This window comes from Nycticebus coucang, chromosome 8, assembly GCF_027406575.1.
Source record: "Nycticebus coucang isolate mNycCou1 chromosome 8, mNycCou1.pri, whole genome shotgun sequence".
NCBI classification, from domain to species: domain Eukaryota; kingdom Metazoa; phylum Chordata; class Mammalia; order Primates; family Lorisidae; genus Nycticebus; species Nycticebus coucang.
In genome coordinates, this window is record NC_069787.1 from 57,015,285 (window position 1) to 57,027,685 (window position 12,401).

The 12,401-nt window shown below is 38.0% G+C and overlaps 1 protein-coding gene across 10 annotated transcripts in view; it reads right to left on the reverse strand.

Moving 5' to 3' along the window:
• NEK11 (NIMA related kinase 11) overlaps positions 1 to 12,401 on the reverse strand; it is a 324,099-nt gene that overhangs the window by 197,311 nt on the left and 114,387 nt on the right. For all 10 annotated transcript variants that reach the window (XM_053598484.1, XM_053598492.1, XM_053598483.1 and 7 more), the window contains one exon: positions 11,275 to 11,401. In XM_053598484.1, the coding sequence (XP_053454459.1) occupies positions 11,275 to 11,401 (127 nt within the window). The remainder of the gene's footprint in view (positions 1 to 11,274; positions 11,402 to 12,401) is intronic.

Consider the following 12,401-nt stretch of genomic DNA (forward strand, 5'->3'; position numbering starts at 1 on the left):
ATGAGAGCTTCACAGTATACCCTGATACCCCACTATTCCCTCCACCATTCCCTCTACCTAAATCACCCAAAGAATACAGAGCCACCAGACCAAAGAGCCATCTGGTTAATATCTCACAACAAGATAAATAAGCAGTAAAATATTGTTTTCTTTCTCTTTAATTACATTATTTAATTCCAATAGTATGATCCTTTATTTATTTCTCCTATTGAAACAGACTAATATACACTAATATGCAAAAACTGCCCAGGCCATGGGCAGGTGAGAGAAATGGGCTATACCATTTACAGTGTAAATTAAAGAGATGGCCTAGGAAACCAACTCTCCTGTGAAGGAAAATGTATTGAATAATTGCTTATAAAAATTAGTTGGTTCAAAGCATTGCCCTCAGTGAACCTCATTATCCTAACTTTCCAAATAATTGTTTATAAACTTTTGAAATATAAACCATTTTAAAGAGATGGGTTTCCTGTACTTGAATGCTATAAATAAATGAACCCAGGAAGATTTAACAGATTGCAGAAGAAAGATAATTTTAAATATGGACAAATATTACCAGATGAAAATGTAATTAGTGTTAGCCTAATTCTTCTTTGAGCATTATAAATATAATAGGTGCAGCTATTAGTGCTGAAAAAAAAAACACCTGCCAATTATTCATAAGTGTTTCCAATTCTACAAAACATATTCCACAATACAAAGATGCTACACACTGAGATTCAGAGACAAGTTCTCAACCTCATTCCATCTAATTTTTCTAAGAGTGTGTCTCGAAGATTACTCATCACACTTATGTATCTGTCACTATAATTAATAGTTTCTCTGTTATTCTTTCCACTTTAGATTTGGCAATGGAAATTTCATTACCAGATAAGCCTGTTTTATTCAGATACAACTGAAGTAATTACTAAATTCATAATAAGGTAGTTATTTGGGGTCAGTATGATGATGAATCCTCAGTTTGTACTTGCTAAAAGTTAATAATCTCTGCAAGGATTGCTGACCTAATGCTCAGGAAAATACATTTAAATCTGCCTACTTTTGTATATTTGGGGTGTTTGGGCTGTTTTAAGTTTTTCTTAAAACATGATATCAATAATGTCTGATGTACTTATAATTCTGTATACATATTAACGATAATTTTTTAAAAAAGAAATAACAATGGCATACTTCAACCAATACTCTATGTTTTGCTCTTCTCTCTGTGGTTCTGTTGCCTCTAGTTTTCTAGGAAATATCCATTTGATTTGGCAAGCAGATACAGATGGCTGTCAAAAAGAGCCAGATTTATTGTTACATATATATTAGAACCTCCATAGTTGACCACCTCCCTACATTGATCACCTTCTTAAATTGACATAATTTTCATAGGCCAGTCATGTACGTGTATATATCAGAATGATAGGCCTAGTTCCTTTTGTTGACCACCTATGTGTGTTGACCAGTTAGTTACAGTCCCTTGGTTGGTCAACTTACCAAGGTTCTACTGTAATTCTAAAAATTTAAATGATGGGCTTCACAAATTAACTTACTCATACGTCAAGTGACATTTTATAACATCTTTCTCAGCTACCATGTAATCTTAAATTATGAAGACATTATATATTTGAATCTATTTTTAAATGTCTACCATAACAAATTTTAAAAATTAAGTGTGAAGAGAGACGCAAGTATGTAATTGAAATTCAGTCAATCTGAAGCCCAACATTGATTTTTGCAAAATGGAGAAAGGATCTCCAAAAGAAGCAAGATTTCTCCTGAGGGATAGGAATCTTAATAACTTTTGCTTTTATATTCTAAGGGAATTATGCCTAGTCTTGGGGAAATAGTAGATGCTCAATAAAGAAAAATTTAAAGGAATCCATTCCTCTGAACCTATCTTTATGATGTTTGGGTTTTGTTTCGTTTGAGTTTTCTTTTTCATTTCTTTTATGGACGGGTGGGTGAAAGGCTTAAAGGGGGTTGGAGGAAGGATGAAAGAAGATTTGAGGTGAATTGGAAAAGATCTCCAAAGCAAAATAAGCTAACAATGAAGAATCTATAAATAAATAATCACAAGACTGAATTGAAGGGACAGGATTTATGGGGAACATCCATAGCCAGATCTAACCTAGACAGTGCATTCTCCCATTTGGAAGGCATGAGAACAAGAATGGAAATAATGACCATTATGAAAATTCCAATCCATGACCCCCCTGTTGTTTACTTTTTCCTAACCAGAGAAAGGGTAATTTTCTACTTTGCCTTCTTTAGAAGAACTAGTGGGACATCTTTACATTGCTTATCTGTGAAAGCTCAGAACTGCTTAGGTTGATTTGCATATAATAACTATTTACGTAATTAACAAGCTCTCAGTTAGATTGTTCTTTCAACCTTTAACAAGCTGAAAATTGGGGTTGCACGTACTGTTTGTGGAGCAGTGTACAGTGAAGAGGAGGCAGAGCAGCTCCGCGAGATCCTCTCCACTTTCCCATAGAGAAACCTTGCCTGGCCGCTGACGGTGAGCCACACACATGACCTCACGCCCAGCGAGCCCGTGAGGTCACTACCATATGACAAAGGCTTTGCCGCTCTTCCTCCCTGTGTACTTTCCATTTGCCTTCCTGGATTTCCTTGTTAAAAGATGGTAAAGGGGGGGCGAAGACAAGATGGCTGACTGAAGCCAGCTTTCCACAGAGGCTTCCAGCCAGAAGAAGAGTTAAAGGACAGAAATTTAGCAAGTAACCTGGGGGATTAGAGCTGCACCAAGAGAGAAGGTTGAAAAATGCACATCAACCCCACTGAGGCGAGCTGCGACCCAAAGGATACAAACAAAAAGTACGAAATCCATCACCAAGAAGACGGAAGTCCCCTCCCCCATGAGAATAGCTAAGAGTGCCCCAGAAACAAACGAGCAGAGTTCAAAGGTCCTCCCACTACAGTCCACGGAAGAGACCCTCTAAAAACTGGACCTACCTCCCCTACTAGGGTGCCACAGCGTTCTCCTGCCAGGCATAAAACTGTATAAAACTGTATATATTCTCTACCTACAATTCTGAGCTGCCAGCATTCCCCTCCACTCTCACTCTGAGGTCTGGAGGCCTGTCCCCCAGGAGTCCAGATTCTTGGGTGATTTCTCGAGGGGTGTGGACAGGGCTTAGACTGCAGCTGGTCAGTGCTGATTGTTCCACATGGGAGTGAGGAGAGGACAGTTGGCTGAGAGGGAACCACGTTGGAGTGGCAGTGCCCCCAGGTGCAGAGCAGCAGCCGTTTTTGGCAACAATAGGGCTCATCCCTGGATATTCTGAAGCCAAAATCCCTGTCTCCCAGGGAAACCAGAGGAGGCCGGGTATCTACTCAGGTGGCAACCACCACAGAACAGATCTGGGACTGAAACACAGGCCCCATGAGTAAATGGTTTGCCTGAGGTGTTACCGGCCTGGGTGGAGCACTGGGACTTGAAAACACATGTGCAGAGCCAATAAATTCCCAGGGCAGGGCTGACCCAGAGGACAGCTTTACTGAGCCCAAGACACACCTGGCCCTCAGGGGATCGTCAGCCTATAGACAAAGGAAGACAGGAAGCTAGAACTGACACCTAACCGTGCTGTGAATACAAACCTACAGGAACAAAGACAGGGCCTGAGGCGCAGGATCTGGGAACTCAAAACAGCTTCTCTTCTGCAGGGGAATTTAGCAGGGACAGAAACAAATTCCCGCAAAGTTGTTCTGCTGTGTCAGTAACATCAATTAGGGGCGGGACTGGAACTGAGTGAACACCCCCTAGCCTCCATGAAGCACCCAAGGTTGTCAGGCCTCACCACCCCCTGCTAGATAGAGGCAGAGAGCAGTGGCCTGGCTGAGCAGATATAGATTACCTTGTGATTCAGGCAGGTGCAAACACCTGGAGTATATGCTCACTGGAGGCAACTGGGTCACAGCCCTGCAGGGCTATCAGTGACTGGGTGTGACAGAGGTGCAAGATAGGGAAGGAGGCATCAACCTAACCAGACTAATCTATTTGCTGAGTGGGTCCTCCTGACTTCATGGAGCACCAAGCAAATCATATTTGAGTTGTCACCAGACACCTGCGATCCAGTTGCCAGAGACCTTTTAAACCCTCCCACCTGAGACAGGTGCTGACTGAGACAACTGACTGGGACCTTTTGAACTGAGCCAATCGCTTGAGGACTATCCAAGTGGTGCCCTGGGTGTGGGTTGTAGGAAGGTTTGATTTTCCTTTTCCAATTGTTGGCTGTCGGGTGTGGGCTGACTTAATTGCTGGTATTTCTCCACAGCTGAGACTTCAACCCAGAGTAACTGTTTCCCTAGGGTTGGACAGAGACCAGCTGAAAACAAGACAGAACCACTTAGCCCCACCACATCAAACAGGTCCCCAGTTTCTCAGGCCATAGCACTGTATGGGTCCTTGACAAAGCTCTAGAGGAAAAGTCAAACTGTGTAAAATAATCATGGGGCAGAATCAGCAGAAAAACTCTGGTAACACGAATAACCAGAATAGATGAACCCCCCCACCCAAGGAAAGATAATGGCAGATGTAACTGAAGATCCCATTCATAAACAGCTGGCAGAGATGTCAGAAATTGAATTCAGAATATGGATTGCAAACAAGATTAATAGAATGGAGGAAAATTTTAAATTAGATATTAGAGGAGCAATTCAAAAGTCAGAATTAGAAGTTCGAGGACAAATTCAAAAGTTGTCTCAAGAATTGAACAAATTTAAAAACAAAAGCACCAAAGATTTTGATGCACTGAAGCAAGAATTTGCAGCCCTCAAAGATCTGAAAAATACAGTAGAATCCCTCTGTAACAGAGTGGAGCAAGCAGAAGAAAGGATTTAAGATATTGAAGACAAAGCTTTTGAATGCTCCCAAACTCTCAAAGAGGAAGAGAAATGGAGAGCAAAAACAAATCATTCTCTCAGGGAGCTCTGGATAATTCGAAGAAGGCTAATATCCACCTCATTATAATCCCTGAAAGTGATTAAGTGGCCTTACAAGGCACAGAGGCTCTTCTCCATGAAATTATGAATTTTCCAGACATGCCAACAGATTCTGAAATTCAGATAGCAGACAGTTTCAGAACCCCAACATGACTAAATCCGAATAAGACATCCCCCAGGCATATCATAATTAACTTCACTAAAGTTAATATGAAGGAGAAAATTCTGAAAGCAGCCAGACGTAAGAAATCCATTACCTACAAAGGGAATATTAGAATGACTGCAGATCTCTCTGATGAAATTTTCAAGCCAGAAGAGGGTGGTCATCGACTTTTAATCTCCTAAAGAAAAATGACTTTCAACCTCAGATCCTGTATCCAGCTAAACTGAGTTTCATTTATGATGGAGAAATTAAATACTTTTATGACATTCTTATGTTGAAGAAATTAGCCATAACCAAACCAGCTCTTCAGGATATTCTCAGATCTATCCTCCATAATGACCAGCCTAATCCTCTACCACAAAAGTAAACTCACTCATAAACTTTTGATCAAACTCCAACTTCCACAGTGGCAAAAGGATTAAAAATGTCCACTAGACTTTCGAAAAACTTGATACCCAAAATTTTACCAGACTTATCAATATTCTCCATTAATGTGAATGGCTTCAACTGTCCTATGAAGATGCACAGGTTAGCTGACTGGATACAAAAACTCAGGCCAGATATTTGCTGCATACAAGAGTCACATCCTACCTTGAAAGATAAATATAGACTCAGGGTGAAACGATGGTCATCCATATTTCAGGCAAATGAGAATCAGAAAAAGGCAGGTGTTTCAATTCTATTTGCAGACACAATAGGCTTTAAACCAACAAAAGTAAGGAAGGATAAGAATGGTCACTTCATATTTGTTAAGGGTAATACTCAATATGATGAGATTTAAATTATTACTATTTATGCACCCAACCAGAATGTGCCTCAATTTATAAGAGAAACTCTAACAGACATGAGCAACTTGATTTCCTCCATCTCCATAATAGTCAGAGATTTCAACAATCCTTTGGCAGTGTTGGATCGATCCTCCAATAAGAAGCTGAGCAAAGAAATTTTCGATTTAAACCTAACAATCCAACATTTGGATTTAGCAGACATCTACAGAACATTTCCTCCCAACAAAACTGAATACACATACTTCTCATCAGCCCATGGAACATACTCCAAAATCGATCACATCTTAGGTCACAAGTCTAACCTCAGTAAATTTAAAGGAATAGAAATTATTCCTTGCATCTTCTTGGACCACCATGCAATAAAAGTTGAACTCAGTAACAATAGGAATCTGCATACTCATACAAAAACATGGAAGTTAAATAACCTTATGCTGAATGATAGCTGGGTCAGAGATGAGATTAAGAAGGAAACTGCCAAATTTTTGGAATAAAACGACAATGAAGACACGAATTATCAGAACCTTTGGGATACCACAAAGGCAGTCCTAAGAGGGAAATTTATAGCACAGCAAGCCTTCCTCAAGAGAACAGAAAGAGAGGAAGTTAACAACTTAATGGGACATCTCAAGCAACTGGAAAAGGAAGAACATTCCAACCCTAAACCCAGTAGAAGAAAAGAAATAGCCAAAATTAGAGCAGAATTAAATGAAATTGAAAACAAAAGAATTATACATGAATTTAGAGTCTGGGGATCTGGTAAGAAGGTAGGAGCTGTGGGGAGATGGGGTGGCACACCAAGCCTAGGGGTGGTTCAGGGCCTGGGTGTGAGCGCCAATTTAGGGCCCTGTCTTCCAAGGTCCCAGCGTTGGCCTCATCTTCCAACACTTGGAAGGTGTTGGGTCTAAAATCCTGATGAGAGACCAGCCAGGCTTAAGAAATTAAAAAAAAAAAAAATCTTTTCTTACTGTTAATTTATTGTTTCTGGCACTTGGGCAAACCCTCCATTTAATACTCTTCTCACACCAGACACTGGGTTTCAGGAGGAAGGAGACTATTCTGGCCTGGTTTCCTAGAGGCCCCTTCTGTATATGCGTGGCCCCCTTTCAGAGGACACTGCTCTAGGGCCTTTTCTCTTTGGAGTGGACAGGTAAAGCCTTGACCACATCACTCAGTATGGAGAGGAATAGGTCCCTGTCACCTGCCTCTCTCCTACTCCACTAGGATCTTTGTAGTTCCAGCAATCATCTGTGGGAATGAGAGTCCTCTACCCCATATTGTTGCCCACCATAGCTCCTTTCTCTAGCCATAATTGCTGCCGAGGAAGATGGGTCCAATGATTTTAGGCCAAGAAGTTTCTAAGGTGGATGGCAGGGAAAGGTCTCCAGGCTGGAGTCAGTTCCATCCACTCCACTGTGCATATGCTTCCTTGTAAGCAAGGCAGCAGTTCAGCTGCTCCTGCTGCCATCTGGACTTATTTTATGTCAATTTTTTATAAATAAAAACCATTATAGAAAAAAAATTATACAACAGATCAATAAATCAAAAAGTTGGCTTTTTGAAAAGGTCAATAAAATAGATAAACCTTTGGCTAACCTAACCAGGAAAAAAAGAGTGAAATCTCTAATCTCATCAATCAGAAATGACAAAGACGAAATAACAACAGACTCCTCAGAAATTAAAAAAAAACTTTCATGAATATTACAAGAAACTTTTTTCTCAGAAATATGAAAATCTGAAGGAAATTGACCAATACTTGGAAGCACGTCACCTTCCATGAGTTAGCCAGAATCAAGTGGAAATGTCGAACAGGCCAATATGAAGTTCTGAAATAGCATCAACCATACAAAATCTCCCTAAAAAGAAAAGCCCAGGACCAGATTGCTTCACATCAGAATTCTACCAAACCTTTAAAGAGGAATTAGTACCTATATTACCCAACCTGTTCCAAAATGTAGAAAAAGAAGGAAGACTACCCAACACGTTCTATGAAGCAAACATTACCCTGATCCCCAAACCAGGAAAAGACCCAACAAGAAAAGATAATTATAGACCAATATCACTAATAAATATAGATGCAAAAATATTCAACAAGATCCTAATGAACAGAATCCAGCAACACATCAAACAAATTATACATCATGACCAAGTTGGTTTTATCCCAGGGTCTCAAGGCTGGTTCAATATATGTAAATCTATAAGTATAATTCAGCACATAAATTAAAAACCAAAGACCATATGATTATCTCAATTGATGCAGAAAAAGCTTTTGATAAATCCAGCATCCCTTCATGATGAGAACACTTAAGAAAATTGGTATAGAAGGGACATTTCTTAAACTGATACAGGCCATCTGCAGTTAACCCATAGCCAATATTGTGTTGAATGGAGTTAAATTGAAATCATTTCCACTCAGATCAGGAACCAGACAAGGCTGACCATTGTCTCCACTGCTCTTTAACATTGTAATGTAAGTTTTAGCATCACAATTAGGGAAGAAAAGGCAATCAAAGGTATCCATATAGGGTCAGAAGAGATCAAACTTTCGGTCTTCGCAGATGATATGATTGTGTATCTGGAAAACACCAGGGATTTGACCAGAAAACTCTTAGAAGTGATCAAGGAATACAGCAGCATCTCAGGTTACAAAATCAACATTCATAAATCTGTAGCCTTTATACATACCAACAATAGTCAAGCTGAAAAAACAGTTAAGGACTCTATTCCATTCACAGTACTGCCAAAGAAGATGAAATATTTGGGAGTTTATCTAACAAAGGACGTGAAAGATCTCTATAAAGAGAACTATGAAACTCTAAAAAAAAAATAGCTGAAAATGTTAACAAATTTAAAAACATACCATGCTCATTCCTGGGAAGAATCAAAATTGTTAAAATGTCCATACTGCCCAAAGCAATATACAATTTTAATGCAATCCCTATTAAAGCTCCACTGTCATACTTTAAAGATCCTGAAAAAATCATACTTCATTTTCTATGGAATCAGAAAAAAACCTCCAACAGCCAAGACATTACTCAGCAATAAAAACACAGCAGGAGGAATCACACTACCAGACCTGAAACTGTACTATAAATCGATGGTGATCAAAACAGAATGGTACTGGCACAAAAGCAGAGAAGTAGATGTCTGGAACAGAATAGAGAACCAAGAGATGAATCCAGCTACTTACTGTTATTTGATCTTTGACAAGCCAATTAAAAACATTCAGTGGGGAAAAGATTCCCTATTTAACAAATGGTGCTGGGTGAACTGGCTGGCAACCTGTAGAAGACTGAAACTGGACCCACACCTTTCACCATTAACCCAGATAGACTCTCAATGGATTAAAGATTTAAACTTAAGTCATGAAACTATAAAAATACTAGAAGAAAGTGCAGGGAAAACCCTTGAAGAAATCGGTCTGGGCGAGTATTTTATGAGGAGGAACCCCCGGGCAACTGAAGCAGCTCTATGTTAACCAGTGTGATGAAAATGTGTCAAACTGTTTATAAAACCAGTGTATGGTGCCCCATGATCACATTGATGTACACAGCTATGATTTAATAATAAAAAAAATAATAAAAAATATATACTACCGGAACCTGATCAAACTAAAAAGCTTCTGTACAGCCAAGAACACAGTAAGTAAAGCAAGCAAACAGCCCTCAGAATGGGAGAAGATATTTGCAGGTTATGTCTCTGACAAAGGTTTAATAACCATAATCCTCAGAGAATTCAAACGTATAAACAGGAAAAGAACAAGTGATCCCATCACAGACTGGGCAAGGGACTTGAAGAGAAACTTCTCTGAGGAAGACAGGCACATGGCCTACAGACATATGAAAAAATGCTCATCATCTTTAATCATCAGAGAAATGCAAATCAAAACTACTTTGAGATATCGTCTAACTCCAGTAAGATTAGCCCATATCACAAAATCCCAAGACCAGAGGTATTGGCATGGATGTGGAGAAAAGGGAACACTTCTACACTGCTGGTGGGAATGCAAATTAATACATTCCTTTTGGAAAGATGTTTGGAGAACACTTAGAGATCTAAAAATAGATCTGCCTTTCAATCCTATAATTCCTCTATTAGGTTTATACCCAGAAGACCAAAAATCACAATATAACAAAGACATCTGTACCAGAATGTTTATTGCAGCCTAATTCATAATTGCTAAGTCATGGAAAAAGCCCAAGTGCCCATCGATCCACGAATGGATTAATAAATTGTGGTATATGTATACCATGGAATATTATGCAGCCTTAAAGAAAGATGGAGACTTTACCTCTTTCATGTTTACATGGATGGAGCTGGAACATATTCTTCTTAGTAAAGTATCTCAAGAATGGAAGAAAAAGTATCCAATGTACTCAGCCCTACTATGAAACTAATTTATGGCTTTCATATGAAAGCTATAACCCAATTATAACCTAAGAATATGGGGAATGGGGAGAGGGAGGGCAGGGAGGGCAGAGGATGGGCAGAGGGAGGGTGATTGGTGGGATTACACCTGTGTTGCATCTTACAAGGGTACATGTGAAACTTAGTAAATGTAGAATATAAATGTCTTAACACAATAACTACGAAAATGCCAGGAAGGCTATGTTAACCAGTGTGTGTAAGACGGTCTATAAAACCAGTGTATGGTGCCCCATGATTGCGTTAATGTACACAGCTATGGTTTAATAATTAAAAAATTAAATTAAATTAAAAAGTTCAAAAAAAAAAAAAACAAGCTGAAAATTATATAAGATTCCTCTTCAAAGGAAAAAATATTCCTTAAATAAGATCTATTGCTTACAATACAACATACTTAACACAATTTTCCACATGACTTCTTCAATGAGATTTAAACTGGTTCCACAACAAAGAAGGAGAAATTCCCTTGATAAAAGAGCTCAGAGAAACTGAGAAATCTCAGATGCATCTATAACTGAAAACCCAGAAAATTTTAAATTTAGTTTATCCTCAAAGCAAGTATCTTTAGTAAAATTCTTAAAAGTAATAAGAAATGGAAGTTAACCTTAAAATAAAACACTGCATTTAAGGTTATAAATACTTCATTTAATTGGTTAGCAGAATTGCATCAAAATTTAATGCTTATGGTACATTAAGAACTTTCCCTTGTAGTTCAGAAAATAAAAGTCCAAACCAACCAATTAATTAATGAATAAAGAGAATTTTTGAAACCAGTTTAATGAAATACATCCAGTTCCAAATGCAAAAGACTTTCTTTTGCTCTTGTCAGAAAATGAGTCATGTTAAACGGATGAGGTGAATGGATATAGTAAGTAAATGTGCTTACAAACAAAATGTTATCACTCTTTTAGGGCAACAGATAAAAAATTCATCTGAACTAGCCCACTGGCTACTCACCAGATGTCTGACTTTGTATCATATCCTTGGTGTTTCAGTGCCTCAGGACTCATGTAATGGGGAGTTCCAGTTAGAGTTGTGGCCAGGTCACAGGATCCCATTAGGAGTCGAGAAACTCCAAAATCACCTTGAAATAATAGATTTTTATAAATACTTTAAAACAATAACAGTTAACCCTGGAAGTTAACAATTGAATGAGTGCCTAATTTCATTATTTTATTATGCAATTCATTAATACTATTTTGTTTTTAGTTTTATTTTTTAAGTTCTATATAGATATTGTTTCATTTAATTCTTTTTTTATTATTAAATCATAGCTGTGTACATTAATGCGATCATGGGCACCATATACTGGTTTTATAGACCATTTGACATATTTTCATCACACTGGTTAACATAGCCTTCCTGGCATTTTCTTAGTTACTATGTTGAGACATTTACATTCACGTTTAGGAAGTTTCACAAGTACCCTTGTAAGATTCATACCATTTTAAAGAGATAGGAAAGTAATATACCTCAAATCACACAATGTTGGCAAATAGCTTTTAAAGCATAAACTTCATAGGAAAAAGACAACTTTGCATCAGGAAAGTGAATTATGTAACCTAAAATTCTTTATTTTTGAAATTATGGAAAACTGCATAACTTGATATAAAAAAATTATATCAAATCTGAATAAAGCAAACAAAATGATTCTGGAGAACCTGAATATGATGATATGTAATTTTATCTGAGGGGGAAAGAGTTTGTTTTTAATTTATAATAAAGGATATATTCTAAAGAGCTGAGACTATTTAAGAACGTAAGTATTAATATTTGAATTCATTAGCTTTTTTCTTGTTTCCTAAATTAGAAGAAATGCTTTATTCCTTCCTTCCCTGTGAATATCCTACAAGATGATTTAACAACCCGTAACTAATTATTATGAGTCAAGATATAGTTCTGAAGGACTAAAGGTTAGTAGAGCCATTATATCAACATTTTAGTTATCTATGATACCTGCTTACAGTATGTGATAAAATAAGTGTAAACCTACAATAACTAATCAAATAAATAAAACAAGTGAACTACTTGCAAAGTTCCTGGCATGAAGCAGAGACCTCAAAGTATACAAAGGTGCCAAAAAA